The sequence below is a fragment of the Capra hircus genome, chromosome 16 (assembly GCF_001704415.2).
Source record: "Capra hircus breed San Clemente chromosome 16, ASM170441v1, whole genome shotgun sequence".
NCBI lineage: Eukaryota > Metazoa > Chordata > Mammalia > Artiodactyla > Bovidae > Capra > Capra hircus.
In genome coordinates this window covers 70926101-70953824 of record NC_030823.1, presented here as the reverse complement: position 1 = coordinate 70953824, position 27724 = coordinate 70926101, and the positions used below count along the sequence as shown (strand labels likewise).

Genomic DNA, 27724 nt, shown 5'->3' with positions numbered 1-27724 from the left:
CCGGTGGTGAAGGTCGTCTTTCTATTTCTATAAACCTAAACTGCTCTGAAAATTAGTCTATTAATAAAAAATAATTGCTATGATAAACCACAGGAAAATACATAAAGAAATTATAGTACACCCACACAATGTATTGCTGAAAGTCTAGGATAGAAAACTCTCAGTCATTTCATGACATTCAGCCGACAGCTTCCTCTGAGATTTCAGCTGGAAAAGAGGTGTCACCTGTATGGGAATTGAACCAGTGTCCATCCACCTAAATAGAAACCACAGGTAAGCCCTGAAAACTACAAATCAACGGGATGATCTGTGTACATAGATCCAATTTGATTTCAGCTTCAGTGATAAGGAAATCACAGAAAGGCTAGGAATAGTGATCCTAGAAGGACCTTGACCCATCTGCCAAGAAGAGAGGAGGACAGGCAACCAGCCCTTTAGATTTACTTCTGACCCCATGCTCACTGTCCAGCCCTATGTGTATGCACTAGGGACCTCAGTTTAGGGTCACCCAGGCTGACCACTCAAACCTCTCACCCCTTGGAGGTAGGGTGGGGGGCAGGCAGAAGGGGCCAAGTTGGGAACAATTCACAGAAGGACTTGAGGAATATCACACACTGCTTGGCTCATCCTGTCTCTAGATCTCTGATGAGGCGGCATGACTTGCAGGGAAAAGCACAGACCTAGGAGTTATGAGACCAGAGTCCAGTTTTACTCTCTGGACAACCTGGCCCTTTCCCCTCATCTGCAAAGCAGGGATAATCTTTCCTAGAGCCACAGAAGGTTTAAGCTGAAATAGACCCATCTTACAGGTGAGGTAAGCAAAGTCCAAGGAGACGAAATGACTTCTATAGGTTTGCACGGCTGGAAGCCGACAAGTCATCTTCCCCTCAGTTAAGTGCAGTTTCTTTACCACCACAGAGCTGAAACAAAGGCCCTCTGCACAACAAAGAATACAGTCAATAATATTATAAAAACTTTGTATGAGGACAGATGGTTACTAGATTTAGCGCAGTGAACATTTTATGATGTTTGCAAATGTCTAACTACTATGGACTACACCTGAAACTAACATAATATGGCAGGTCAACTACATTTCAATAATAAAAAAGACAATCCACTTGAAAGTGTTTGGGAAAGGTAGATGCTCTAGATGGAGGGAAGTCGCTATCAGTGCTGTTATCTTTCCATCGGCATGCCCCGGTCCTCCTCGGCTCTGGGTGAACGTCTCCCATGTGCTTTTGGCAACTGTCAGCTGTGACTGGCCCTAGCTGGTGGTGCTGCAGTCTGAGGTTGCAGGGCCAGGGACAGAGGAAGCTCTTGGCCCCAGGCCTCAGGGCACCAGAATTGTGACCCAGGTGGGGGCACAATTGGCTCATCCCCTGTTTGCACTTCTGCACTCCACTGGATAAAATTAGGATTCCTTATGTTTTGTGAATAATAATTCTATCTTTAACCCATGACACACACCAGGGCAATAATCCACTAAGTCAAGGGTCCCCAAGCCCCAGGCCATGGACCAGGCAGCAGTCAGTGGCCAGTGCGGAACCTGGCCACACAGCAGGCGGTGAACAGCGGTGGGCCAGCCAGCGAAGCTTCACCTGTCTTTACAGCCGCTCCCCATCACTCGCGTTACCCGCCGAGCCCCATCTCCTGTCAGATCAGCAGCAGCGTTAGACTCTCGTAGAAGCGTGAGCCCTACTGTGACCTGTGCACGAGAGGGATGTAGACTGCACTCCTTATGAGGATCATCCCCAAACCAGCCCCCCTGCCCTGCAACACTGGTCCATGGGAAAAGCATCTTCCAGAAAACCAGTCCCTGGGGCCCAAAAGGTCGGGGCCCACTGCACTAAGTGCTTGAAAGAGACCCCCTGGGCTTTTGCTCTAGCACACCCATTCCGAGCTTCCACTTACTCCGTTTCCAGACCTTCTGTCCTCTCACCAGTTTAACTAATGCGCAAACATATTCCCAAATGGCCTCCAAAACGGATGATTACCAACAGACTGGAGAATGACGCAAACACAGGCCATCTACATAAGTGAACCAAGCTGGGGCAAAATGGATTGCCTGTGTGGCCTAAATCATGAGGTGGGCTCCATCCAAACAGGGCTGAATTAACAATTGCTGGTTTTTTAACCTAATTTCCTGAGCCAAGATTGGGAAGGTCCAATCCTTTCACTTTAAGAGCCCTCTCCCCAGTACCCACGCCTATACCCTAACCCCTACACACACAGATGGCAAAGGCCCCACTGCCCATCTGCCGCTTCCCTGGTGGTCTCCACTGCAACACAATTCCATTGGCATAACTAAAAGGATACCAGAGAGAGGTCTGCTCCATTACTGTTTATGCGAAATGAATCAGTAATTCCCTATTTCTCCCCATTCTCTAGTCTTAGATGAGCAGCCCCATGGCAAAGCCTGGGGAAGAAGACAACGTATGTTGAATTAATCAGAACTCTTCTAATGAAGCAATTTTCCCCACCTAACCCAGGATCCAGTTGAGCTATTTCAAATCCTGAAAGATGATGCTGTGAAAGTGCTGCAACTCAATATGCCAGCACATTTGGAAAACTCAGCAGTGGCCACAGGACTGGAAAAGGTCAGTTTTCATTCCAACCCCAAAGAAAGACAATGCCAAAGAATGCTCAGACTACCGAACAATTGCACTCATCTCACACACTAGTAAAGTAATGCTCAAAATTCTCCAAGCTAGGCTTCAGCAATACGTGAACCGTGAACTTCCTGATGTTCAAGCTGGTTTTAGAAAAGGCAGAGGAACCAGAGATCAAATTGCCAACATCTGCTGGATCATCGAAAGCAAAAGAGTTCCAGAAAAACATCTATTTCTGCCTTATTGACTATGCCAAAGCCTTCCAATAAACTGTGGAAAATTCTGAAAGAGATGGGAATACCAGACCACCTAACCTGCCTCTTGAAAAATCTGTATGCAGGTCAGGAAGCAACAGTTAGAACCGGACATGAACCAACAGACTGGTTCCAAATAGGAAAAGGAGGACGTTAAGGCTGTATATTGTCACCCAGCTTATTTAACTTCTCTGCGGAGTACATCATGAGAAACGCTGGGCTGGAAGAAGCACAAGCTGGAATCAAGATTGCCGGGAGAAATATCAATAACCTCAGATATGCAGATGACACCACCCTTATGGCAGAAAGTGAAGAGGAACTAAAAAGCCTCTTGATGAAAGTGAAAGAGGAGGGTGAAAAAGTTGGCTTAAAGCTCAATATTCAGAAAACGAAGATCATGGCATCCAGTCCCTTCACTTCATGGGAAATAGATGGGGAAACAGTGGAAACAGTGTCAGACTTTACTTTTTTGGGCTCCCAAATCACTGCAGATGGTGATTGCAGCCATGAAATTAAAAGACGCTTACTCCTTGGAAGGAAAGTTATGACCCACCCAGATAGCATATTGAAAAGCAGAGATATTACTTTGCCAACAAAGATCCGTCTAGTCAAGGCTATGGTTTTTCCAGTGATCATGTATGGTTGTTGAGAGTTGGACTGTGAAGAAAGCTGAACACTGAAGAATTAATGCTTTTGAACTGTGGTGTTGGAGAAGACTCTTGAGAGTCCCTTGGTCTGCAAGGAGATCCAACCAGTCCATTCTAAAGGAGATCAGTCCTGGGTGTTCATTGGAAGGACTGATGCTGAAGCTGAAACGCCAATACTTTAGCCACCTGATGTGAAGAGTTGACTCATTGGAAAAGACCCTGATGCTGGGAGAAGGGGACGACAGATGAGATGGCTGGATGGCATCACTAACTTGAGTGAACTCCGGGAGTTGGTGATGGACAGGGAGGCCTGGCATGCTGTGATTCATGGGGACACAAAGAGTCGGACACGACTGAGCAACTGAACTGAACTGAACCCAGGTTCAACAGGTGGGGTGCCCTTCATGGCCTCTCCAACCCACTCTAAGCACCAGCAGCCCTTCATGCCCACTGATTTAATGGTGCCTTTTAACACAAAAGTCTGTGCCTGGAAAACAGTGCTATCCCTTGGTGAACATCTTAAACTGCCCATCTCATCACCAACCCACCTGCCTCAGGGAAACTGCCTCTTCCCATCTCTTGGTACCCCATACCCAGCCTCCCCATCACAACAACCAAGCCAAGGGTGAACCACACACATCAGGAACCTCTTGGTCAGTTCTGACTCAATAGTATCCTTCTGTGTTTTCTCCCTATTTTACCAAAACTGTCATGGAACAGACCCAGAGAATATGACTCATTCAAGATGGTGCAGCAAATCATATGGTCACAGTAATACTGAGTCCCCTTGTGATTCTTCTCTGTTCTGTTTGTGAGTTAAGAAGGTTAAACCATATGACAGCTCTACTGGGCTCTGACCTCCAGTCGGTCTACTTATCATGAAAAGAAAGGGATGTTGCTCAGTCGTGTCCGACTCTTTGCGACCCTATGGACTGTAGCCTACCAGGCTCCTCCATCCATACAGTTTTCCAGGCAAGAGTACTGGAGTAGGTTGCCATTTCCTTCTCCAGGGGATCTTCTCAACCCAGGGATCAAACCCGGGTCTCCCACATTGCAGGCAGACACTTTACCATCTAAGTAACCTGCTAAATATTCCCTTCCCACCCTACCTTCCTCCAACTTCCACCAAAGATAGGAAGTCAGGGTGCTGAGTCTCTCATTTTTACAGTCAGTCTGGAGGTGAGACTAACACCAGGGATTCTGAACTCACCAGGTTTTGCAACTGACAGAGAACTCAAATCCACAGCCCAAATGTGATGTGTTCAGGCAGGTGAGGTGGTATCATCCCCTAGCTGCAGCTAGCAAAACTGGGATCCAGAAAGGCTATAGGACATGCACAAGGTTCTCAGCTGTCCTTATAGGTGAGACCAAGAGGACCAGCAGCCAAATCTTCAGTATTCTTGTGTTTCCCCAACTCTACCACAACTATTACAGAAAGGTTTTATTTCAGGTGTCAGCCAAAGCTCTGAAAGGAGTTATCAAATATAAAGTCAAGTCTTTACAGAAGCAAATCATAACTATAACCTCTTAATGTTCATATTATTATCCATGATCAAGACACAGTTGTAAGAACTTCAATGCTAAAACCCTTTGCCAACTATTAATAGAAAGCATAGAGAAATTATGGCTTCCCAGGTGGCTCATTGGTAAAAAATTCACCTGCCAATGCAGGAGCCACAAGAGATATGGGTGTGATCCCTGGGTCAGGAAGATCCCCTGGAGTAGGAAATTGCAACCAACTCCAGTATTCTTGCCTAGAAGATCCCATGAAGAGAGAAGCCTGAAGGGCTACAGTCCATGGGGTTGCAAAGAGTTGGACAGGACTGAGGGACTGGTCGCAGAGAAATTATAATTTCCCTATCTACAATAGATTTCACAAATCTGGACACCAGTAACCATGTCAAGGGTACTCACAATTAATGGCAAAGGAATTCTAACCCAACATACACAGTGCATAGGAAGAAGCTCTATGCTCTGCTAACCTACAAGGTAATCTTGACACATTTACATATGTGTTTACAGCTCTGCCAGTGTTTAGTAAGAAACCACAGAAGCCAAAGAACTGTTCTATTTATCTGCAAAATTTCAATGTCATTGCTGTAAATAGCAAATGGCTTATTTTTAAAACTCAACCAGTATTTTTAGAGTTAAAACTCATTTCCCATATGTGCATAAGAAGCTCTTTTAGGTTGAAATAATCAGTTAAATTATCTAAGCCAAAATGATCATATTTTCCTCACTAACTAACATAAAATTTGCTAGAAATGTACTCACAGAGAAAAATAGCACTCCCAACATGTACTAAAATTCACATTTAAGAATCCCAACATTCACTTTAGGGATGATTTCACTCTTCTAAATGTCTCGACTCATTTAATCCCCCTACAAAATCCACACAAGCCACCTGAAGCATTATTTCTCAGGATTTTAAAGTCTATTAAAACACACCGCACAGATGAAAACAGGGACTGTTCTGAGTCTGGAGCATCTGAACACCAGTTCCCCTTTGCTGGAGAGCAAACAGTAGGAAGTTGGATTCTTAGGCAGGGGCTGGAATCCTCGCACACTGCTGGTACTGATGTGAAGGTGAGAGGCACCATTATGCCACCAGCAAGACGTGGGGTCAGTGGCAGTCCCTGTTATCCTGGCAGGGAACTGGCTGTCCCTTCCCACTATGTCAAGGCTGAATCCTACTCGCCCTTTAGCCCTGAGAGCGAATCTTGCCTCACTTCAGCCTCCCAGCGACTTCCTGATGACCCACCCAGACAGCAGCACAGCCGCACTGAGGCCTCGGGGACCCTCTGCAACCCGAGGCAGCAAGGGCCACTGCTACCCGAGGCTGAAGACCTACTTACCAGGTGTACTGAACACTCAAACTAGATAAGAATATGACATTTTCCTTTGCCGTGATATGACACCCTTGCTTTTTTCAAAGGAGAAAATCACTTTAACCAGCCGAGTGGCCCCTTCCTGCTGCAACAGGTCCCAGCACCCATTCACTGACTCTTTAAGCATGTCCTGATTTTAGTCTGTTTCAGAGCATTTATCTTCTTTTAATTCTTCCCATAACAACCCAAAGCAGTGTAGTCCAGTAACACTTTCCTCTTGCCTGACTTAACCACAAGAGTCAGACTTAACCACAGCCTGACTACCTCAGCAAATTTAGGCAAGGGACAGCATGGACAAGTGAATGCCATTGGTCACCTGCAAAATTCATTTTAGCGAAGAATCAACTCATTGTTTCCTGACACTTACCAGAGAAAAAGGAAAAATAAAGGCAAGCAACCTTAGGGGAGAGTAGCATCCCTGATTTCAAGAGTTAATCAGTTTTGAAACAGCCAAAGGTCAGCAGCAGAAAATGGAAAAGTCCCCATAGTGAGAATAATCAGTAGATAGGCATTCAGCAATTGCATACCAAGTGTAAGATCCACCAGTGCAGTGGCAATGCATGCCTGCTTCTGCAGCCCCACCTCCCAAGCCAGCAGCTTGCACTCCACATGAGGAAGAGAGAAGCCTCTGGTCTCCTCCACACCCATCCATTGACATGCAGGGTTCTGCACACCTCCAAAGGACAAGAGCAGCAGGCAAGGACGCTGACCAGGCATCATGCTCCCTCTGTTTCAGACACCAGTCGTACTAATTCCCACCCATTCAAGTACTCTTCTGTTGAGCATCCACAATTAAAGACATGACAACAAGGTCTGAGATTTGAGGGATGTACCTGACTCTCTCTCCCCTCCAGGGGTGGTGGAATCTGATCAGCAAAACCAATCTTCCCTGGATCACCCATAAAGGCACTAACCTCATCCACGTTCTCAAAAGCGTTGATGACGTCATAGGGCAAACAGGACAGAAGATCAATCACAAACCACGTCTTCAGGTAGTTCATGCGAATGAGTTTGGGGTCAGAAATCACCTCCCCAGCGGGTCCAACAAAAGTGGTATGAAAATTCAGCACAATGTCCACCAAAAAAATGACATCCACGATGCTATCCACAACCAGCCAGGCCACGTTGTTCTGCCTGGTTTTAAAGGAGACATTGTAAGGAACCAGGATGGCTGTGTAGAAGGTTAAGATCAGGATGATCCAATCCCACGTGGTCTTAAAAACACAGTAATGTAAGATGATGTGCGGGGGAGTCTTTGGCGCCTCTTGCTTGTACTGGGGAAGGATGTCTGAGCCCAGCTGTAGAACCTGTGAGGAAAAATACAGCCAAGAGAGAACTAGGTGAGGATTTCATCGCAAGCATCAAACCAGTCAGCCTCTGTCACGGATAAACACTCATGACATTCCAGATGGATCAGGAAGTACAAAAACAGGAACTGGAGGACTATGGGAGAATAGAGTGAGCACTGTAATAAAAGTGATCATAATGAAACAATAAATATACCAAGTAGCTCACAGACATTGATTACTTCACAATTCTAAATACAACCTTGTTTGATTAGCCAGTTATTATTCCATGTCACAGGAAAGAGACTGGGGCACAAGAGAATTAAGCAACTTTACTCAACAAATATTGGTTACTTTCGGACCAGAATTGTTCTAGACACTGGGCAAATAGCAATGAAGGAAACAGCATGATTCTTGTTCTTGGAGAGGTTAGTCTAGTAGACAAATCAAGACGATACCAAATTGTAAGAAGAGATAAATAGAGTGGATATATGTTTACATATAACTGAATCACTTTGCTGTACAGAAGAAATTAACACAACATTGTAAATCAACTATACACCAATAAAAATTAATTTTAAAAAAAGTAAATGCGGACAACAACAGTACCTACCTCATAGGGTTGCTGCAATGATTAAATATGTTAATATATGCATAGAGCTTAAAATTGCTGCTGTTATTTTTGTTTGATTGCTAACTTGTGTCCGACTCTTTTGCAACCCCTGGTGGGTCTGTAGCCCACCAGGCTCCTCTGTCCATGGGATTCTCCAGGCAAGAATACTGAACTGAGTTGCCATTTCCTTCTTCAGGGGATATTTCTGACCCAGGGATCGAATGCTCGTCTCCTGCATTACAGGTGGATTCTATACCACTGAGCCAATAGGGAAACCCACAGAGCTTAAAATAGTGGCTAATAAAGAGTAAGTGTTTTAAATAATGATGATAACAATAACTTCATTACAGGTTGCTGTCAAGTATAAATTAGACAACATACATAAAAGTACCTAGAAAATAAATCTGAGTACTTGTAAAAAAAATAAATTTGAATTATCATTAAATTTCACTATTGACAAATTTTAATCAAATGATTGTGACTGTATTCTAATAAAACTATGTACAATGAAATTTTACTTTCAAAAAATAAGAGGCTGGGGGACACACAGTGTTTTGATAGAATGTGACTTGAGGAGTAGAGCAGAGAGCATTTGGACTGAAATCTGAATAAAAGCAAGACACCAGTCATTCAAACTTTGGATGAAAAGTATCCAAGATAGAGAAGATAACCAGTGTAATGGCCTCAGGGTAGGACAAGTGAGATAGTTTAAGGAAAGGAAGAAAGTCTGGTATGACTAACGCATACTAAACGAGGGGGAAAGGGATGCTAAACAACTCGACGGGGAAACAGAAACCAGACCACGCAGGCCCTAGTGGGCCATGTGGAGGTGTTGGATTTTATTCTCAGCATGTCTCAGTGTAACTGGAGGGTCCTGAGTAAGAAAGTAATAATCAGATGCATGTTTATGAAAGAATAAATTGAGGCAGAGGATTAGAAGGAAGAACAGAATCAGAGAACTCACTATTATAGTCTGGGGAAACGATAGGGTGATGGAGAAAAGTAATCCAATTTGGGATATATTTTTGAATTAAAACCAACTGGACTTGCTATTGGCTGGAAAGTAAAGGGAGAAGGGGTACTCATTACTTTATTCCCAAAACACAGCACAGTAACTGGTCCACAGTAGGCAGTACAGGACGATTTCTAAGTGAATGACTGAGCTTCAAGGTCATACAGCTAGCAAAAGATGGGACCAGGATCCCAAATGAGATCTAGCTGGATTAAAAACATGTGCTGCTCCACAGCAAGATTATATTTCCCTAAATAACAGGCTTTTAAGGAATCAGATTCAGTAAACAATGAAATATAGAGAAGCCTGGTTCCAAGAAAGTATTAAGCATGGTTCTCACCCTCAATAATCAAAGGCAAGAAGCTCTGCTTTTAGAAGTCAGGCCAAGTTGCAGGGACCCACCATACACGTCCCCCAGCTGCTCCTCTGCGGCACTTAGGTGGTTCTTAGAAACATCTAGGTGAAACTTCCCCTTGTGTCATGGGAACGTCTTTGTACCTCTAGAGAATAAAGATCCCTTGTGCTGTGCTGTGCTTAGTCACTCAGTCGTGTCTGACTCTGTGACCCCATGGACTATAGCCCACCAGGCTCCTCTGTCCATGGGGATTCTCCAGGCAAGAATACTGGAGTGGATTGCCATGTCCTCCTCCAGGGGATCTTCCCAACCTAGGGATCGAACCCAGGTCTTCCACATTGCAGGCATATTCTTTACCGTCTGAGCCACCAAGGAAGCCCAGGAATACTGGAGTGGGTAGCCTATCCCTTCTCCAGGGGATCTTCCCAACCTAGGAATCCTGACCTACTGCAGGTGGATTCTTTACCAGCTGAGCTACCAGGGAAGCTCAAAAGATCCCTTAATGAATGTGAAATAATCTGAGTATCTCTGGCCCCCCTCTAGTTGGCCCCAAGCCTTAAAGGTGAGAAAAAGAAAGCTATAAATTCAGAGGGCCCAGTGTGTAGTTGGGGTATGAAAACTGTTTCTACCCATCCCACCAATGCACAGAGCTCTTTGGGATTTTAACTTTCCTTCCCCATGGAAAGCAATTTACACAAGTTTGATTAAGGATACTTGGACCTGAGACCTCAGGTAGGAAAAGTGATTGGCCTGTTAGAATAAACCAGGTAAAAGCAAACTGGATGAGACTTCCACTTTCACAAATACGGAGTAGACATACTCCTCCCTATTCCTCACTCTGCTCAGCGTGGTCAGTCACTCAATCGTGTCTGACTCTTTGCAGTCCTATCAACTGTAGCCCACCAGGCTCCTCTGCCCATGGAATTCTCCAGGCAAGAATACTGGAGCAGGTTGCCATTTCCTACTCCACAGGATCATCCTGACCCAGGAACCCAACCCGCGCTCCCTGCATCTCCTGAACTGGGAGATGGATTCTTTACCACTGAGCCACCTGGAAAGCCTGATTCCTTGCTCTAAGTACCTTGAAAAGTTCTAGACATTAAAAAAACAAAAAAACATTACATTAAACAAACATTAAACTATTCTGAATGGTGGAGAAAGGAAAGCAAACTGGCTAGGAATAACTGTGGTGAGTTCTCTGGCTTTATTTTCTGCTTCATATATTCCTAGACTTGGAGCTGAAGAAGGCAGCAACATGGAAATATCAGTGGGTGTAGACGAAAAGAGTCCCAACAAAAGGCCAGTCTCTCTAGCACAAAAACTGGGAAGGGGGCCTCAACAGACAGAACACTTTAGATAATAATCGCTCTACCTGTCAAAATACAATAGAAAACTTGTGGCCCCAACTCCCATCTAAGCCAGGAAGGGCTACTAGGAAGCCTAGATTTCCCCCTTCTTGAGGCTGTAGTGAAGCATGCAGCCTCCACTTTGTTCCTACTCGAGTATTACCAGAGAAGGCCCAGCAGGGAACACAGACTTCCTTTCACTTCCCCCAGCAGCAATAAGGCCCACCACCACTACAATGCACAGAGGGATCGATGTGAGCTTAGCAGGGAGCTCTTGCTCTTATGCTCACCCATCACTAACAAGGAGCCCTAACAAGTGTCAGTGGAGGCTGAGCTGGAAACTCGGACTTCCACCCCAACCTGGTAGATATGAGGGGATGCCTACTCCTTCCTCTATCTGTATCTGTCTCAAAAGTAGCCATCTAAAACCAAAGGTTTAAGTAAGATCCAGAGTCTCACAATATAATATTCAAAATGGCCATTTCAACAAAAAATCAGTCACTATATGCAGAGTACATCATGAGAAACGCTGGGCTGGAAGAAGCACAAGCTGGAATAAAGATTGCCAGGAGGAATATCAATCACCTCAGATATGCAGATGACACCACCCTTATGGCAGAAAGTGAAGAGGAACTAAAAAGCCTCTTGATGAAAGTGAAAGAAGAGAGTGAAAAAGTTGGCTTAAAGCTCAGCATTCTGAAAACAAAGATCATGGCATCTGGTCCCATCACTTCATGGCAAATAGATGGGAAACAGTGGAAACAGTGTCAGACTTTATTTTGGGGGGCTCCCAAATCACTGCAGATGGTGATTGCAGCCATGAAATTAAAAGACACTTACTCCTTGGAAGAAAAGTTATGACCAACCTAGATAGCATATTCAAAAGCAGAGACATTACTTTGCCAACTAAGGTCTGTCTAGTCAAGGCTATGGTTTTTCCAGTGGTCATGTATGGATGTGAGAGTTGGACTGTGAAGAAAGCTGAGCACCGAAGAATTGATGCTTTTGAACTGTGGTGTTGGAGAAGACTCCTGAGAGTCCCTTGGACTGCAAGGAGATCCAACCAGTCCATTCTAAAGGAGATCAGCCCTGGGTGTACCTTGGAAGGACTGATGCTAAAGCTGAAACTCCAGCACTTTGGCCAACTCATGCAAAGAGTTGACTCATTGGAAAAGACCTTGATGCTGTGAAGGATTGGGGGCAGGAGGAAAAGGGGACGACCCAGGATGAGATGGCTGGATGGCATCACTGACTCGATGGACGTGAGTCTGAGTGAACTCCAGGAGTTGGTAATGGACAGGGACGCCTGGTGTGCTGTGATTCATGGGGTCGCAGAGAGTCGGACACGACTGAGCAACTGAACTGAACTGATACCAAGAATCAAGAAAACACCAAACTGACTGAAAAACAGAAAATCAATGGATGCCAAGAATCAAGATGACAAAGATGTCAGAAATATCTGACAAAGATTTTCAAACATCCATCATAAAAAATAAAAATAAATGCTCGAACAGGCAGTTACAGACACACTTGAAACAAACAAAAATAAAGTCTCAGAAATAGCAAATAAATAGAAAAGAAATAGCAAAGAAACAGAAAGTCTCAACCAAAAAGAGAATACATAAACCACATAGAAATTTTAATACCAAAAATGATGACAACTAATTTTTAAAAGTCAATGGATGGGATCAACAGCAGAATGAAGGGGACAGAGGAAAGAATCAGTGAATTTAAAGACAAAACAATAGAAATTACCCAATCTAAACAACAGACACAGAGAGGCACACCACAAAATGATAAAAAGGCAAATTCTCCAACAAGATATAGAAATCTTAATGCTTATGCACCAAACGAAAAAGTTCCAAGCATACGTGAAGCAAAAACTGATTGAAAGATGAAACAGACAAACCTACACACTTCTTTTTCTACCTCTGATAGAACAACTAGACAGAAAGTAAGCAAGGATATAGAAGATCTCAATGACAATATCAGCCAACCCAGAACTTAATCAACATTTATCAAATGCCCCACCCAACAAGAATTTGCAGAATACACATTCTATTCAAGTGCATGTGGAACATTATTCAAGACAGACCATACACTAGTCCATAAGACAAACCTTGACAAATTTAACAGAATTTAAATCACACAAGGTATATTCTCTGACTATAATGGAATCAAACTAGAAATCAATAACAGAAAGATAAGAGGAAAATATCCAAATACTTGGAACTAAATATCAACACTTGGAAACAATTCAATTCTAAATAATCTATGATCTAAAGAAGAAGTCTCAAGGGAAATTTAAAAATATATTGAACTCAGTGAAAATGAGAACATAACATATAAAAATTTGTGTGATGCTGCTAAAGCAGTACTGAAAGGAAAATTTATAACACTTAAATATATGCATAAGAAAAAAGAAAAAGTCTCAGATCAATAATGTGCATTCTCACTTCAAGAACTTATAAAAGAGCAAAATAAAACTAAATCAGCAAGCAGAAGGAAGGAAATAACGAGTAGAAATCAGTGAAATTGACAATAGGAAAACAATAGAGAAAATCAGTCATTTTTAAAAATAAATAAAACCAATAGCAAGACTGAAAAAAAGAAAAGAAAAGCCTCAAATTGCCAATATCAGAAATGAAACAGGAAATACAAGTATAAACTGTAGACACCCAAAATAGAATAGGGAATGCCACAAACAACTCTACACATAAAAATTTTACTACTTAAATGAAATGGTCCTTGAAAAATACAAACTACCACAATTCATATCCCTATAAACTATGAGAAAATTGAATTCATAATTTTAAAACTTCTAAAAGAAATCTCCAGGCCCAGATGGTTTTAATGACATCAAAATTTAACCAAGAATTAATGACAATTCTTCCAGAAAACAAAAGTAAAAGGAATACTTTTGAATTCATTTTGTGAAGCTAGTATTACCCTGATTCCAAACCCAGACAAAGACAGTACCAAAAAAGACAACTACAGACTAACATCACTCATAAAGCTGCAAAAATCCTTAACAGTAACAAATAGAATTCAGCAATATATAAAAAGAATGACCAAATGGGTAAATTCCAAGGCTGGAAAGCAAATTCAATATTGAAAAATGAATCAGTGTAATAAAAATAAATTTGACAATAGTCAACATTTATTCATGATAAAAACTCAGAAAGAAATAGGAATAGAGGAAATTTTCTTCAACTTGATAAATAGCATCTATAAAAAACTTAGAGCTAACATCATATTTAATGATCAAAGACTGAAACCTTTCCCCCTAACATCAAGAACAAGGAAAAATATCAGTTTTTACTACTATTATTCAATATAGTACTGCCTCTGCAATAGGCAAAAAAGGGAGAGAGAGAAAGAGAGGAAAAAGAAAAAGAATAAAAGGCATTCAGATTTGGTAGAAGGAAATAAAAATATTCCTATTTGCAAATGACATAATGGGATACATAGAATATCCCAAGGAATCTACATTCAAACTCCTACAGTTAGTGAGTTCAGCAAGGTCACATAAGATAAACATACAAAACTCATCATATTTCTTACACTAGAAATGAAGACCAGTGTTATACAATACCATTTATAATCACTCAAAAAAAACACTTAAGTACAGGTATAAGCTTCCCAGGCGGCTCAGTGGTACAGAATCTACCTGCCAATGCAGGAGATGTAGGAGACCCAGGTTGGATCCCTGAGTTGGGAAGATCCCCTGGAGTAGGAAATGCAACCTGTTCCAGCATTCTTGCCTGGAAAATTCCATGGACAGAGGAGTCTGGCAGGCTACCGTCCGTGGGGTCACAAAGAGTTAAACATGATTGAGTGATTGAGCACACAGGTATAATTAAACATACAGAACTTGTATGCCAAAACAAAAACAAAAGCCAAAAGGCTGACTAAAGAGATTAGAGAAGATATAAATAAATGGAGACACGTGTAAATTAGAAGACTTCAACATACTAAAGATTTCCAGTCTCTCCAAATGGATACCGGTTTAGCATAATTTCTATCTAAATGCCAACAAGAGTTGTAAATATCCACAAGATTATTCTAAAAAGTTATATGGAAAGGCATAGGAATGGGAATAGATAGAACAATTTTAAATAAGAAGAATAAAGTGGGAGGAATAAGCCTAGTCAATTTCAGGACTTAGTACATAGCAAAGTAATTAAGACAGTGTGATACTGATAGAAAAAGAGACTCACAGATTAATGGAACAGATAGAGAACCCAGAAATAGACCCACACAAATACTCAACTGATTTTTTACAATGGTGCAGAAATCAATTCAGTGGAGGAAAGACAGCCTTTTCCACAAATGATGCTGGAGCAAAGGACATTCACAGACAGGAAAAAAAAAAAAATGAGACTCAATATGTCTTACACCTTACACAAAAATGGGCTTCCTTTGTGGCTCAGATAGTAAAGAATCACCTGCAATGCAAGAGACCTAGGTTTAATCTCTGGGTCGGCAAGATACCATGGATAAGGAAATGGCAACCCACTCCAGTATCTTTGCCTGGAGAATTCTATGGACAGAGAAGGCTGGTGGGTTACAGTCCCAGGGGTCACAAAGAGACAGACACAGATGAGTGACCAACACTTACATAAAAATTATCTCAAAAGGATTGTAGGCTTAAATGTAAGATTATAAAATTTTCAGAGAAAAACATTTAAGAAAATCTTTAGGACCCAGGGTAGGTAAAGTATTTTTAATCTTGAACCCAAAGCACAATACATGAAAGAAAAAAAATGAATAAATTGGGCACTACCAAAAGTTAACAGTTTTGCCTTGCAGAAGACTCTGTTAGAAGTATAGAAACACAAGCTACATATAACTTGGAGAAAAGATTTGCAAATCACATATTCAACAAAGAAATAGGATCCATGATATACATAATTTACAATATTAAAATCTCAAAACTCAACAATAAAAAACAATCCAGTCAGTTCAGTCAAGTTCAGTCCCTCAGTTGTATCCAACTCTTTGTGACACCATGGACTGCAGCACACCAGGCCTCCCTGTCCATCACCAACTCCCGGAGTTTACTCAAACTCATGTCCATTGAGTCAGTGAGGCCATCCTCTGTCGTCCCCTTCTCACGCCTTCAATCTTTCCCAGCATCAGGGTCTTTTCAAATGAGTCCGTTCTTGGCATCAGGTGGCCAAAGTATTGGAGTTTCAGCTTCAGCATCAGTCCTTCCAATGAATATTCAGGACTGATTTCCTTTAGAATGGACTGGTTGGATCTCCTTGCAGTCCAAGGGACTCTCAAGACTCTTCCCAAACACCACAGTTCAAAAGCATCAATTCTTCAGCATTCAGCTTTCTTTACAGTCCAACTCTCACATCCATCCATGACTACTGGAAAAACCATAGCTTTGACTAGACAGACCTTTGTTGACAAAGGAATGTCTCTGCTTTTTAATATGCTCTCTAGGTTGGTCATAACTTTTCTTCCAAGGAGTAAGCGTCTTTTAATTTCATGGCTGCAGTCACCATCTGCAGTGATTTTGGAGCCCAAAAAAATAAAGTCTGACACCGTTTCCACTGTTTCCCCCCATCTATTTGCCATGAAGTGATGGGACCAGATGCCTTCATCTTAGTTTTCTGAATGTTGAGCTTTAAGCCAACTTTTTCACGCTCCTCTTTCACTTTCATCTAGAGGCTCTTTAGTTCTTCACTTTCTGCCATAAAGGTGGTGTCATCTGCATATCTGAGGTTATTGATATTTCTCCTGGCAATCTTGATTCCAGCTTGTGTTTCATCCAGCCCAGCATTTCTCATGATGTATTCTTCATATAAGTTAAATAAACAGGATGACAATATACAGCCTTGATGTACTTCTTTCCCAATTTGGAACCAGTCTGTTTTTCCATACCCAGTTCTAACTGTTGCTTCCTAACCTGCATACAGATTTCTCAAGAGACAGGTCAGGTGGTCTGGTATTCCCATCTCTTTCAGAATTTTCCACAGTTTGTGGTGATCCACACAGTCAAAGGCTTTGGCATAGTCAATAAAGCAGAAATAGATATTTTTTCTGGAACTCCCTTGCTTTTTCCATGATCCAGCAGATGTTGGCAATTTGATCTCTGGTTCCTCTGCCTTTTCTAAAACCAGCGTGAACATCAGGAAGTTCATAGTTCATTGTGAACTGTATTGTTGAAGCCTGGCTTAGAGAATTTTGAGCATTACTTTACTAGCGTGTGAGATGAGTGCAATTGTGTGGTCGTTTGAGCATTCTTTGGCATTGCCTTTCTTTGGGACTGGAATGAAAACTGACCTTTTCCAGTCTTGTGGCCACTGCTGAGTTTTCCAGATATGCTGGCATATTGAGTTGCAGCACTTTCACAGCATCATCTTTCAGGATTTGAAATAGCTAAACTGGAATTCCATCACCTCCACTAGCTTTGTTCCTAGTGATGCTTTCTAAGGCCCACTTGACTTCACACTCCAGGATGTCTGGCTCTAGGTGAGTGATCACACCATTGTGATTATCTTGGTGGTGAAGATCTTTTTTGTACAGTTCTTCTGTGTATTCTTGCCAGTTCTTAATATCTTCTGCTTCTGTTAGGTCCATACCATTTCTGTCCTTTATCGAGCCCATCTTTCCATGAAATGTTCCCTTGGTATCTCTAATTTTCTTGAAGAAATCTCTAGTCTTTCCCATTCTATTGTTTTCCTCTATTTCTTTGCATTGATCACTGAGGAAGGCTTTCTTATCTCTCCTTGCTATTCTTTGGAACTGTGCATTCAAATGGGTATATCTTTGCTTTTCACTTCTCTTCTTTACACAGCTATTTGTAAGGCCTCCCCAGACAGCCATTTCGCTTTTTTGCATTTCTTTTTCTGGGGGATGGTCTTGCTCCATGTCTCCTGTACAATGTCGCAAACCTCTATCCATAGTTCATCAGGCACTCTATCAGGTCTAGTCCCTTAAATCTATTTCTCACTCCCACTGTATAATCATAAGGGATTAGATTTAGGTCATACTTGAATGGTCTAGTGTTTTTCCCTACTTTCTTCAATTTAAGTCTGAATTTGGCAATAAGGAGTTCATGATCTGAGTCACAGTCAGCTCCCGGTCTTGTTTTTGCTGACTGAATAGAACTTCTCCACCTTTGGCTGCAAAGAATATTATCAATCTGATTTCAGTATTGACCGTCTGGTGAAGTAGTCCATGTGTAGAGTCTTCTCTTGTCTTGTTGGAAGAGGGTGTTTGCTGTGACCGGTGTGTTCTCTTGACAAAACTCTATTATCCTTTGCCCTGCTTCATTCTGTACTCCAAAGCCAAATTTGCCTGTTACTCTAGGTGTTTCTTGACTTCCTACTTTTGCATTCCAGTCCCCTATAATGAAAAGGACATCTTTTTTGGGTGTTAGTTCTAGAAGTTCTTGTAGGTCTTCATAGAACCATTAAACTTCAGCTTCTTCAGCATTACTGGTTGGGGCATAGACCAGTCAGAAGCATAAAGCTCCTAGAGGCTAACATAGGCAGCACACTCCCTAACATAAATCACAGCAAGATTCTCTATGACTCACCTCCTAGAATAATGGAAATAAAAACAAAAATAAACAAATGCTAAGCTGCTAAGTCACTTCAGTCGTGTCTGACTCTGTGTGACCCCATAGATGGCAGCCCACCAGGCTTCCCTGTCCCTGGGATTCCCCAGGCAAGAACACTGGAGTGGGTTGCCATTTCCTTCTCCAATGCATGAAAGTTAAAAGTAAAAGTGAAGTCGCTCAGTCGTGTCTGACTCTTAGCAGCCCCATGGACTGCAGCCCACCAGGCTCCTCCATCCATGGGATTTTCTAGGCAAGAGTACTGGAGTGGGGTGCCATTTCCTTCTCCGATAAACAAATGGGACCTAATTAAACTTAAAAGCTTTTGTGCAGCAAAGGAAACTATAAGTAAGGTGAAAAGACAACCCTCAGAATGGGAGAAAATAACAGCAAATGAACCAGCTGACAAGGGATCAATACCCAAAATATACAAGCAGCTCATACAGCTAAATAACAGAAAACAACCCAATCAAAAAGTGGGAAGAAGACCTAACTAGGCATTTCTCCAAAGAAGACATGTACTTGGCTGACAAACACAAGAAAAGATATTCAACATTGTTCATTATTAGGGAAATGTGAATGAAAACCACATGAGGTGTCCCCTCATGGCCATCATCAAGAAACCTGCAAATAATAAATGTGGGAGAGGGTGTGGAGAAGAGGGAACCCTCTTGCGATCTTGGTGGGAATGTAAATTGATACAGGCACTATGGAGAACAGTATGGAGATTCCTTTACAAAACTAGGAATAAAACTACCAGAGGACCCAAAAATCCCACTACTGAGGATATACTCTGAAGAAACCATAATTGAAAAAGACGCCTGTTGCCCATTGTTCACTGCAGCATTATTTACGATAGTTAGGACACAGAATCAACCTAGATGTCCATCAACACATAAATGGATAAAGCAGCTGTGGTACATATGTACAATGGAATATTACTCAGCCATAAAAAGGAATGCATTTGAGTCAGTTCTAATGAGGTGGATAAACGTACAGCCTATTATACAGAGTCAGAAAGAGAAAAACAAACATCACATATTAATGCATGTGTATGGAATCTAGAAAGATGGTACTGATGAACCTAACTGCAGAGCAGCAATGGAGACACAGACAGAGAAAACAGGCTTGTAGACACAAAAGGGGAAGGAGGTGGAGGGACAAATTGAAACAGTAACATTGAAACGTATACATTGTGTGTGTGTGTATATGCAAGATATTATCATATGTAAAATAGATAACCATTGGGAATTTGCTATACGATGCAGAGAGCTCAAACCTGGTGCTCTGTAACAACCTAGAAGGATGGGAGTGGGTGGGAGGTGGGAGTGAGATTCAGGAGGAAAGGGATATACAGGTACCTATGGCTGATTCATGTTGATGTGTGGCAGAAACCAACATAATATTGTAAAGCAATTTTGCTCCAATGAAATGTATTTTTTAATGAGATTTAAAGAAAAGAAAAAATAGCATTTACATTAAAAGATAAAGTACAAAATATGACTTTGAAAAAAAGAAAGAAATGAGCAAAAATTATGAAAGGACATGTTACCCAAGAGGATACACAGATGGCAAATACATGAAAAGATGTTCACGTCATTAGCCATCAGAGAAATGCAATGAGATATCACTATGTACATATCACAAGAGCTAAAGTAAAAAATAGCATTTGACAACATCAAATGCTGGTGAGACTGCAGAGAAGCTGGATTTCTCATATATCACTAATGGAAATGTAAAATGACACAGCCACTCCAGAAAAGAGTTTGGCAGTTTATTAAACAACAAAATATGCAACAGTAATTACACTCCTGGGCATTTATCCCAGAAAAACAAAAATTTAGATTCAACCAAAAACCTGTACATGAATGCTCACAGTAAGTTTATTTGTAATACCAAAAAACAGCATCGGCCAAGATGTCCTTCAAGAGATGAATAGTTAAACTGTGGCACATCCATACCACAGACTGCTGCCACCGCTGCTAAGTTGCTTCAGTCGTGTCCAACTCTGTGTGACCCCGTAGACAGCAGCCCATCAGGCTCCCCCATCTCTGGGATTCTCCAGACAAGAACACTGGAGTGGGTTGCTATTTCCTTCTCCAATGCATGTGAAAGTAAAGTCACTCAGTCGTGTCCGACTCTTAGCGACCTCATGGACTGCAGCCTACCAGGCTCTTCCGTCCATGGGATTTTCCGGGCAAGAGTACTGGAGTCGGGTGCCATTGCCTTCTCCAATACCACAGACTACCACTCAGTAATAAAAAGATGCAGCTACTGATACAACCGACAAGCTGGATTAAATCCAGAGATTTACAAAGCCTACCTCAGACAACACACTACATGATTCCATTTATATAACATCCTTGAAATGACAAAATCATAGAAATATTGAACAAATCAGTGTTTCCCAAGGGTTTAAGGAGGGGGTGAGGGCAGGAAGAGTGTGGCCAATAAAGAGGCAACATGAGTTATTATGGTGATGAAAGCATTCTATATATTGACTGCACCAATGTCAATATCCTGGCCATGATACTGAACTACAGTTCTGCAGGAAGTTACCATCAGGGAAACTGAGTAAAGAGCACCTGGGATCTCTGTATGATTTCTTAAAACAGCACATCAATCTACAATCATCTCAAATTAAGTCCAATTTTTTAAACAATTAACTGACTAGAGATGAATCACAAGCATTGTAAGGAAGGAGTCCTGGGCACGGAGCTAAGTGAAAGGCAGGGGAAAGGGAGACGAGTTAGTTAGGAGTCTACTGTATGTTTGCAAGATACAATCTGGGCAAGAAGACCATTCAGCAAGAACTCAAACCGCAAGTACGCAGCCACTTGCTGACCGCACACCAGAGTTGCCTGGAGTTCCACGGAGGAAATGTCCTCTTACAGAAAAACAGCTGTTCCTGTGACAGTCTGATAAAATCCATAATGATCCCCAAATAAGATTTCCCATTCTGAAGCTTTCAGGACACTCTTAGGCCCTGCTTGAGTGAGGCCTGGGTCAATAGTGTCCTCAGACCTCCCAACAGTGCTGCTGACCACAACTCGCCCTCTGAGGCTACTCCAACAACATGGGTTCAAAGGGTATAGACAGAGCTGCTAAGCCAGACAGGCAGGGATGTTAGGCCTTGTGTTCAGTTTCCGCTTCCCATCTCTGGGATGCAGCCTTCCACACTGAAATCACATGATATCTGCATTCTACAAGAAGCCTGGAAGTCAGGACATTTGATCAGGTTAAATGTGACACATTCTCTTCCCAAATCTTTAAGTTAAAGGCTGAAAACTGTTCCCCTCAGGCCAAGTTTTTAGAGTCTGACTTGAGATCCTCTGTGTTTCACTCTAATATGAACTCTTTAGCAATTACATGGAAAACAAAAGATGGAAATTCCAAGGAGTGAGTTCTTCATTACAGAAAAATCAAGATTCTTCAGAAAATTTCCCAGACCAAAAGAGTACTTCGCATCCAGTAAACTGACAGTCTTTTCAGAGTGCAGTGACAAATGACTAAGGATCCGTGTTTATCAGAAAGATTCCCAGAAGACAGACCCACTGTCCCCCTCACAAGTGTTCCGGGAATGGATTCAGACCAGAACAAGTGGTAACAGAATGGCTCTGATGAGCTCCATGGCTGCCACCGTCAAAAGGAAAAGCATTCCAGGGATCGTGCACAATATTTCTCCACTAGGAAAGCGGTCAGTGTCCACCAAAGGGAGAAGTCTCTGGGTGTGGAATCAAAACAGATGGGACACCAACCTTGTGTCCAGTCATAACAGTTGGGCCCAATGTTAGATGCTCAGTGATGCTTCAAAACTTTGCAGAGAAACAGCTTCAGCGGACGTGGAGACAGAGCCTGCTCTGGTGCTCTCAGCGGCCACCCCTTGGTTAGTCCTCTCCCCTACCTCTTTTCTACAATTATCAGCATGAGCAATATGCTTCTAGTTTCTTCCATTTGATAAGTTTTGTACCATGGAAGCCTCCAAAGGCAGAGAGCTCACAGCTCTTCCAGGATGTCCTTCCTAAGAGTGCGACTGCACCTGTCCCACATGCCCAATCAGACAGGAGTTCCCCCAAATGCAGACACACTCTTCCAAGTGTGATGTTGTTCGTTCATACTTTCCCTGACTTCTCCCTGCAACACTCAGGCTCTGCCCACACAAAAGCTCATTGTAAGCCATTACTGATGAAGTCAAAGAATGCCCATGAACACAGATGGATTCTGAAGGAAAATAAGTTAGGTCCTTCCCCTAAATGAAGAATAAGGAATTAAGACTGATTATCCCATTTCTCTAGCACTTTCACTTCCAAAGTCCTCTACTGTGCTTCTGAATCCTTACATTCACCCTGTGAAGGTGTTCTACAGATGGGAAAACGTAGGTTCAGAGCCGCGAAGTGACTCACACTGAGTCACACCAGGGCTGAGTAAGCAGAGAGCTGGGAGTACAAGCCAGGCCGCCAGCTCCAAGCCTCTTCACAAATCTATTTGTACAGCCTGAAATGCCTTTCATAGAACACTGACATAAGCCGTCACATCTCACGCCACCTCATGAAACAGGGAGGCTGGTGTTTTTCTTCTTTCACAGACTGGGAAAATAAACTCAGACTAAATGATTTGCTCATAGTCACATAGCAGATGACAAAACAGGACCACAAGCTCAAGTCCAGTTTCCTCAGTTCAGTCGCTCAGTCATGTCCAACTCTTTGCGATCCCAGGGACTGCAGCATGCCAGGCCTCCCTGTCCATCACCAACTCCTGGAGTTTACCCAAACTCATGTCCAGTTTCCTAATTCAATGCTTTTCTTCTGTTGCATACTGACTCTTCATGAACTACTGTTTCTCCATAGGACTTCTGAATGATAGCAACAAGACACCTGTCATCAAAGGCACCACCTCCCATGATGGACCTTCTCCAGGACTTTCCAATGAAAGTCCTGAACCAGCCACATTGGCCAGAGTCTATCTTCCTGAAGAGTAACCACTAGTCCCCAGGCCACACCTAGCTAGATTAAGAAAGAAGTAGGACCACATCACAGTCAGTTCAGTCACTCAGTTGTGTCTGACTCTTTGAAACCCCATAGACTGCAGCACACCAGGCCTTCCTGTCCATCACCAACTCCCAGAGCTTACTCAAATTCATGTCCATAGAGTTGGTGATGCCATCCAACCTCTGTTGTCCACTTCTCCTCCCGCTGTCAATCTTTCCCAGCATCAGGGTCTTTTCAAATGAGTCAATTCTTCACATCGGGTGACCAAAGTATTGAAGTTTCAACTTCAGCATCAGTCCTTCCAATGAATATTCAGGACTGATTTCCTTTAGGATGGACTGGTTGGATCTCCTTGCAGTCCAAGGGACTCTCAAGAGTCTTCTTCAATACTACAGCTCAAAAGCATCAATTCTTCAGCATTCAGCTTTCTTTACAGTCCAACTCTCACATCCATATATGACTACTGTAAAAACCATAGCTTTGATGAGATGAACCTTTGTTGGCAAAGTAATGACTCTGCTTTTTAATATGCTGTCTAGGTTGGTCATAGCTTTCCTTCGAAGGAGTAAGTGTCTTTTAATTTCATGGCTGCAGTCACCATCTGCAGTAATTTTGGAGCCCAAAAATATAAGTGTTTTCACTGTTTCCCCATCTATTTCCTGAATGCCATGATCTTAGTTTATACTTACCTTGAAACCCTTCAGTGTCAAATGAATGTTACCATGCAAAGTGATTTTTTGCTGATGTGGATGAGAGATTGTAACATCTCACTAGAAGCTCTTAAGTGCTTCTCTGCTTCACCTCACTCTTAGCTCATGTTTTTTACCTAAATGAATCACTGAAAGAAAAATAATAAAACCAGTCTTCCAATGGTCATGTATCTATAAATCAGTCTCTATCCTTACCCACCTGCCTCCTTTCTGTTTCAACAGAGGAAGTGCCTTCTTTCTATCAAAGGTCTATTTCTCTCATGTGTTTTGAATCTCATCCTGCTCCCCCTCCTCAAGTTCTTTACAACCCCCATGATTCCCCTCATTTTGTTCCCGTAAACCTTTCCTTGGACACAGGATCATTTCATCAGCATCTTTAAACATCAATCAACTCCCTTTTCTTGCTCAATTCCTTTTGCTGCTCCCCTTTATAGCCAGACTTTTTTAAAGAATAATCCAAACACAACGTCTCCACATTCTCCCCTCCAATCACCTTCAGCACATCCCAATCTGACCACTGCCTCCACTCTCTAATCAAATAGGTATTGTCAAGGTCACCAACAATCTCAGTGGTGCTAAATCCAATGGATGCTTCCATCCTGATCTAACTCATGCTCTCAGGAGCTGTTTACAGATGTTCACGCCTCTTCCTTCTTGAAACACTCTGCTTGCTTGGCTTTCTTAATGCCACTCTCTCCCGCTGTGGTACCTCAAGGTATGGAGCTGACATAGGCTTTCAAGAAAACTCCAGAACTAAACCACCAGGGAGTTCTGTTGCTTCTACCACCAAATACCTGTGACTCGGGATCCATTCACCATTTTCCAACTCCCTTCTACCACTACCCATATAGGAGATTATCAGTGAGATATTTTACATTCCTTTTCTCATAGTGATTTAAATACAATAAGTATAATACACCTCTCAGTTCAGATGAACCACATCCCAGCTGCTCCACAGTCACACACAGTCACAACACTGGACAGCAACAGTCTAAACCACAGCATGACATCGCACTTTAGGAATGTCCCAAACCAGCTGAAAGAGATGTAGGCATGGAGCTCAAGAGCAGACCTGGAATGGAACCACACAACCAAAGCACTGATTAAAAAACATGAATCACAGACGTGTACACATGGAACTGTGTGTGAAGTTGGGGGTGGTGAGAAGGGAGGACGTTAGACAGTAGACTGGGGAAACCGTTAGGGACAGGGCGGCAAACAGTAAGTCAACCAAGATACGGTTCTAGCAGGCTGAACTCAGCTGATTCCAGTCTTGATTTCACAGTTGATCAGCCTGTTTAAAAAATTTACTTTATTGATGTGTAGTTGATTTACAATGTTGTGCTAATTTCTGCTGTATAGCAAAGTGAGTCTGTTATATATATATATATAATTTTTCATATTATTTTCCATTACGGTTTATCATCAGATATTGAATATAGTTCCCTATGCTATATGGCAGGACCTTGTTGAGTATCCACCCTATATATAATAGTTTGCTGACCCCAAACTCCTAATTCTCCCTTCCCTCACCCTCCTCCTCCTTGGCACCCACACGTCTATTCTCTGTGTCTGTGGGTCTGTTTCTGTTTGGTAGAGAAGTTTGTTTGTGTTCTATTTTAGATTGCACATATAAGTGGTACAGCTGATCAACCTTGAGCAAGGCAAAGTCTCCATGCCTCAGTTTCCCCACCTGAAAAATGAAGTTAACACTACTTATGTTTGTGCATGTGTGCTAAGTTGCTTCAATCATGTCTGACTGTTTGTGACCCTATGGACCGTGGCCCTCTGTCCATTGGATTCTCTGGGCAAGAATACTGGAGTGGGTTGCCATGCCCTCCTCCAGATCTTCCTGACGCAGGGATTGAACCTATGTCTCCTACATCTCCTGCATTGGCGGGCAGGTTCTTTTCCACTATACCCACCTGGGAAGCTCAATACCAGGCAGATATTGTGAAGGGCAGATAAGATTATAGGTATAAATGTGTGTATGCATATGTAAATTATTCTTGCAAAGAGTTAAGTAGTATTCAAACACTAGTATTTTTGTATAAAGAAAGAAAGGATTGGTTCAGGAGATTCTCAGTGAGAATCAGGAAGGCTCATCTCCTACAGTACATCCTTTTTACCTAAAGGCTTGGACTTCCTCAAAGATTGGGGACCAAGAAGGGCAAAACTAATATGGCCTGAAAAGAAAAGTAGACAGATAAAATTAATTTATTTGGGAGAAAAAAGGACAAAATAGCTTCGGAGACCCCATCAATGCTATGGACCTATTCTAATAAAAAGAGCCATGGACTCTTGGACATCAGAAGTTACCCACAAATATCCAAAGATTCCATAGTTTAGAGCAGAAAAGAGATGTGCAAACAAACTGTGAAAATACAATACTTAACGTCGTAAGAGACTCAATGGATAGAAGAACCTTAAGAGGAAAAGAGACAGCAACTTGACTTCAGTCATCAGAAAAGCTTGGAGGCAAGGTAACTATCCCCATTTCCAGACAGACAAAATTCTGGACGTTTCCAGCAGGCTGTGTGTACAAGCTGAGACAGGTAACGGAAGTGGTGTAAGAGATCAGTGTGGGAGAAGCCTGCTGTGCTGAGGCAGAGGAAGTCTTTGCTTTCTGTCATGGCTATTCTCGTGTGGTGGTGGCAGGGGTGGGAAGGAGAGGGGATATAGAGAGGGTAATATTGAGAAATTAAGCTAAATATAAGGGAGGGGTCAAGCTTTGATGTGCTGTTTATGCAACGGTAAGAACTTTACGTAAAGGAGGTGCATAACCAAACTGCTCTCTGCGAGGATAATCGGGCCTCAGCGGGGAAGAAGGATCAGAAGAGGCAAGTCTAGAAGCACGGGGAGGCCTGCTACACGATGCTGAAGAACTCCAGGAAGGAGGGGGTGTGGGTTTGAACCAGGGAGCAGCACAGGACACAGCAGCGTGCAAAGTCTCCCTGGGAGCCCCGAACACTGGGCCAATCCAACATAGCCAGTAGGAACCCGAGCAAGAGTCAGAGCAGCCAGCCACCTCAAGCCCACCATCTCACGGGGGAGGTCAGCGTCATCTCCCTGGATGACGGCAGAAGAAACCAGAGTCAAACACAGAGAACGAGAAGTTCCTCTTTCAGGGAAGCCCTGGGGAGCTCACCACTTTACCTTCCAAACTGGCTTCATTTATTGATCAAGGCCACAGACAGAGCCTGCTCCACGAACTCCACCATCACCCTCATCCCTCACAGCTGCCTCAGAAACCCTCCCACTGTGAGTGAAGTGAAATCCTGCTTTCCTTAAACCCCTTATTCCAGGCACAACCCCGCCCTCAGCACCTATACCTGCATCTCTTTCCCTTTCCCCAAGTACAGCTCCAAAAACATGCCCTGCTTAGAAACAACATGGGTTTTTTGCAACCACAGAGTGAGGACAGAGTCTGTTCCCACCAG

At 42.6% G+C, this 27724-nt stretch overlaps 1 protein-coding gene across 2 annotated transcripts in view; it reads right to left on the bottom strand.

Annotated features, from left to right (window-relative positions):
* Positions 1 to 27724, bottom strand: part of KCNH1 (potassium voltage-gated channel subfamily H member 1) — a 417456-nt gene that overhangs the window by 309685 nt on the left and 80047 nt on the right. The window contains exon 6 of one of the 2 annotated variants that reach the window (XM_018060769.1): positions 7232 to 7705. In XM_018060769.1, coding sequence (XP_017916258.1) covers positions 7232 to 7705 — 474 coding nt within the window. The remainder of the gene's footprint in view (positions 1 to 7231; positions 7706 to 27724) is intronic. The other variant, XM_018060768.1, reaches the window with a different exon arrangement.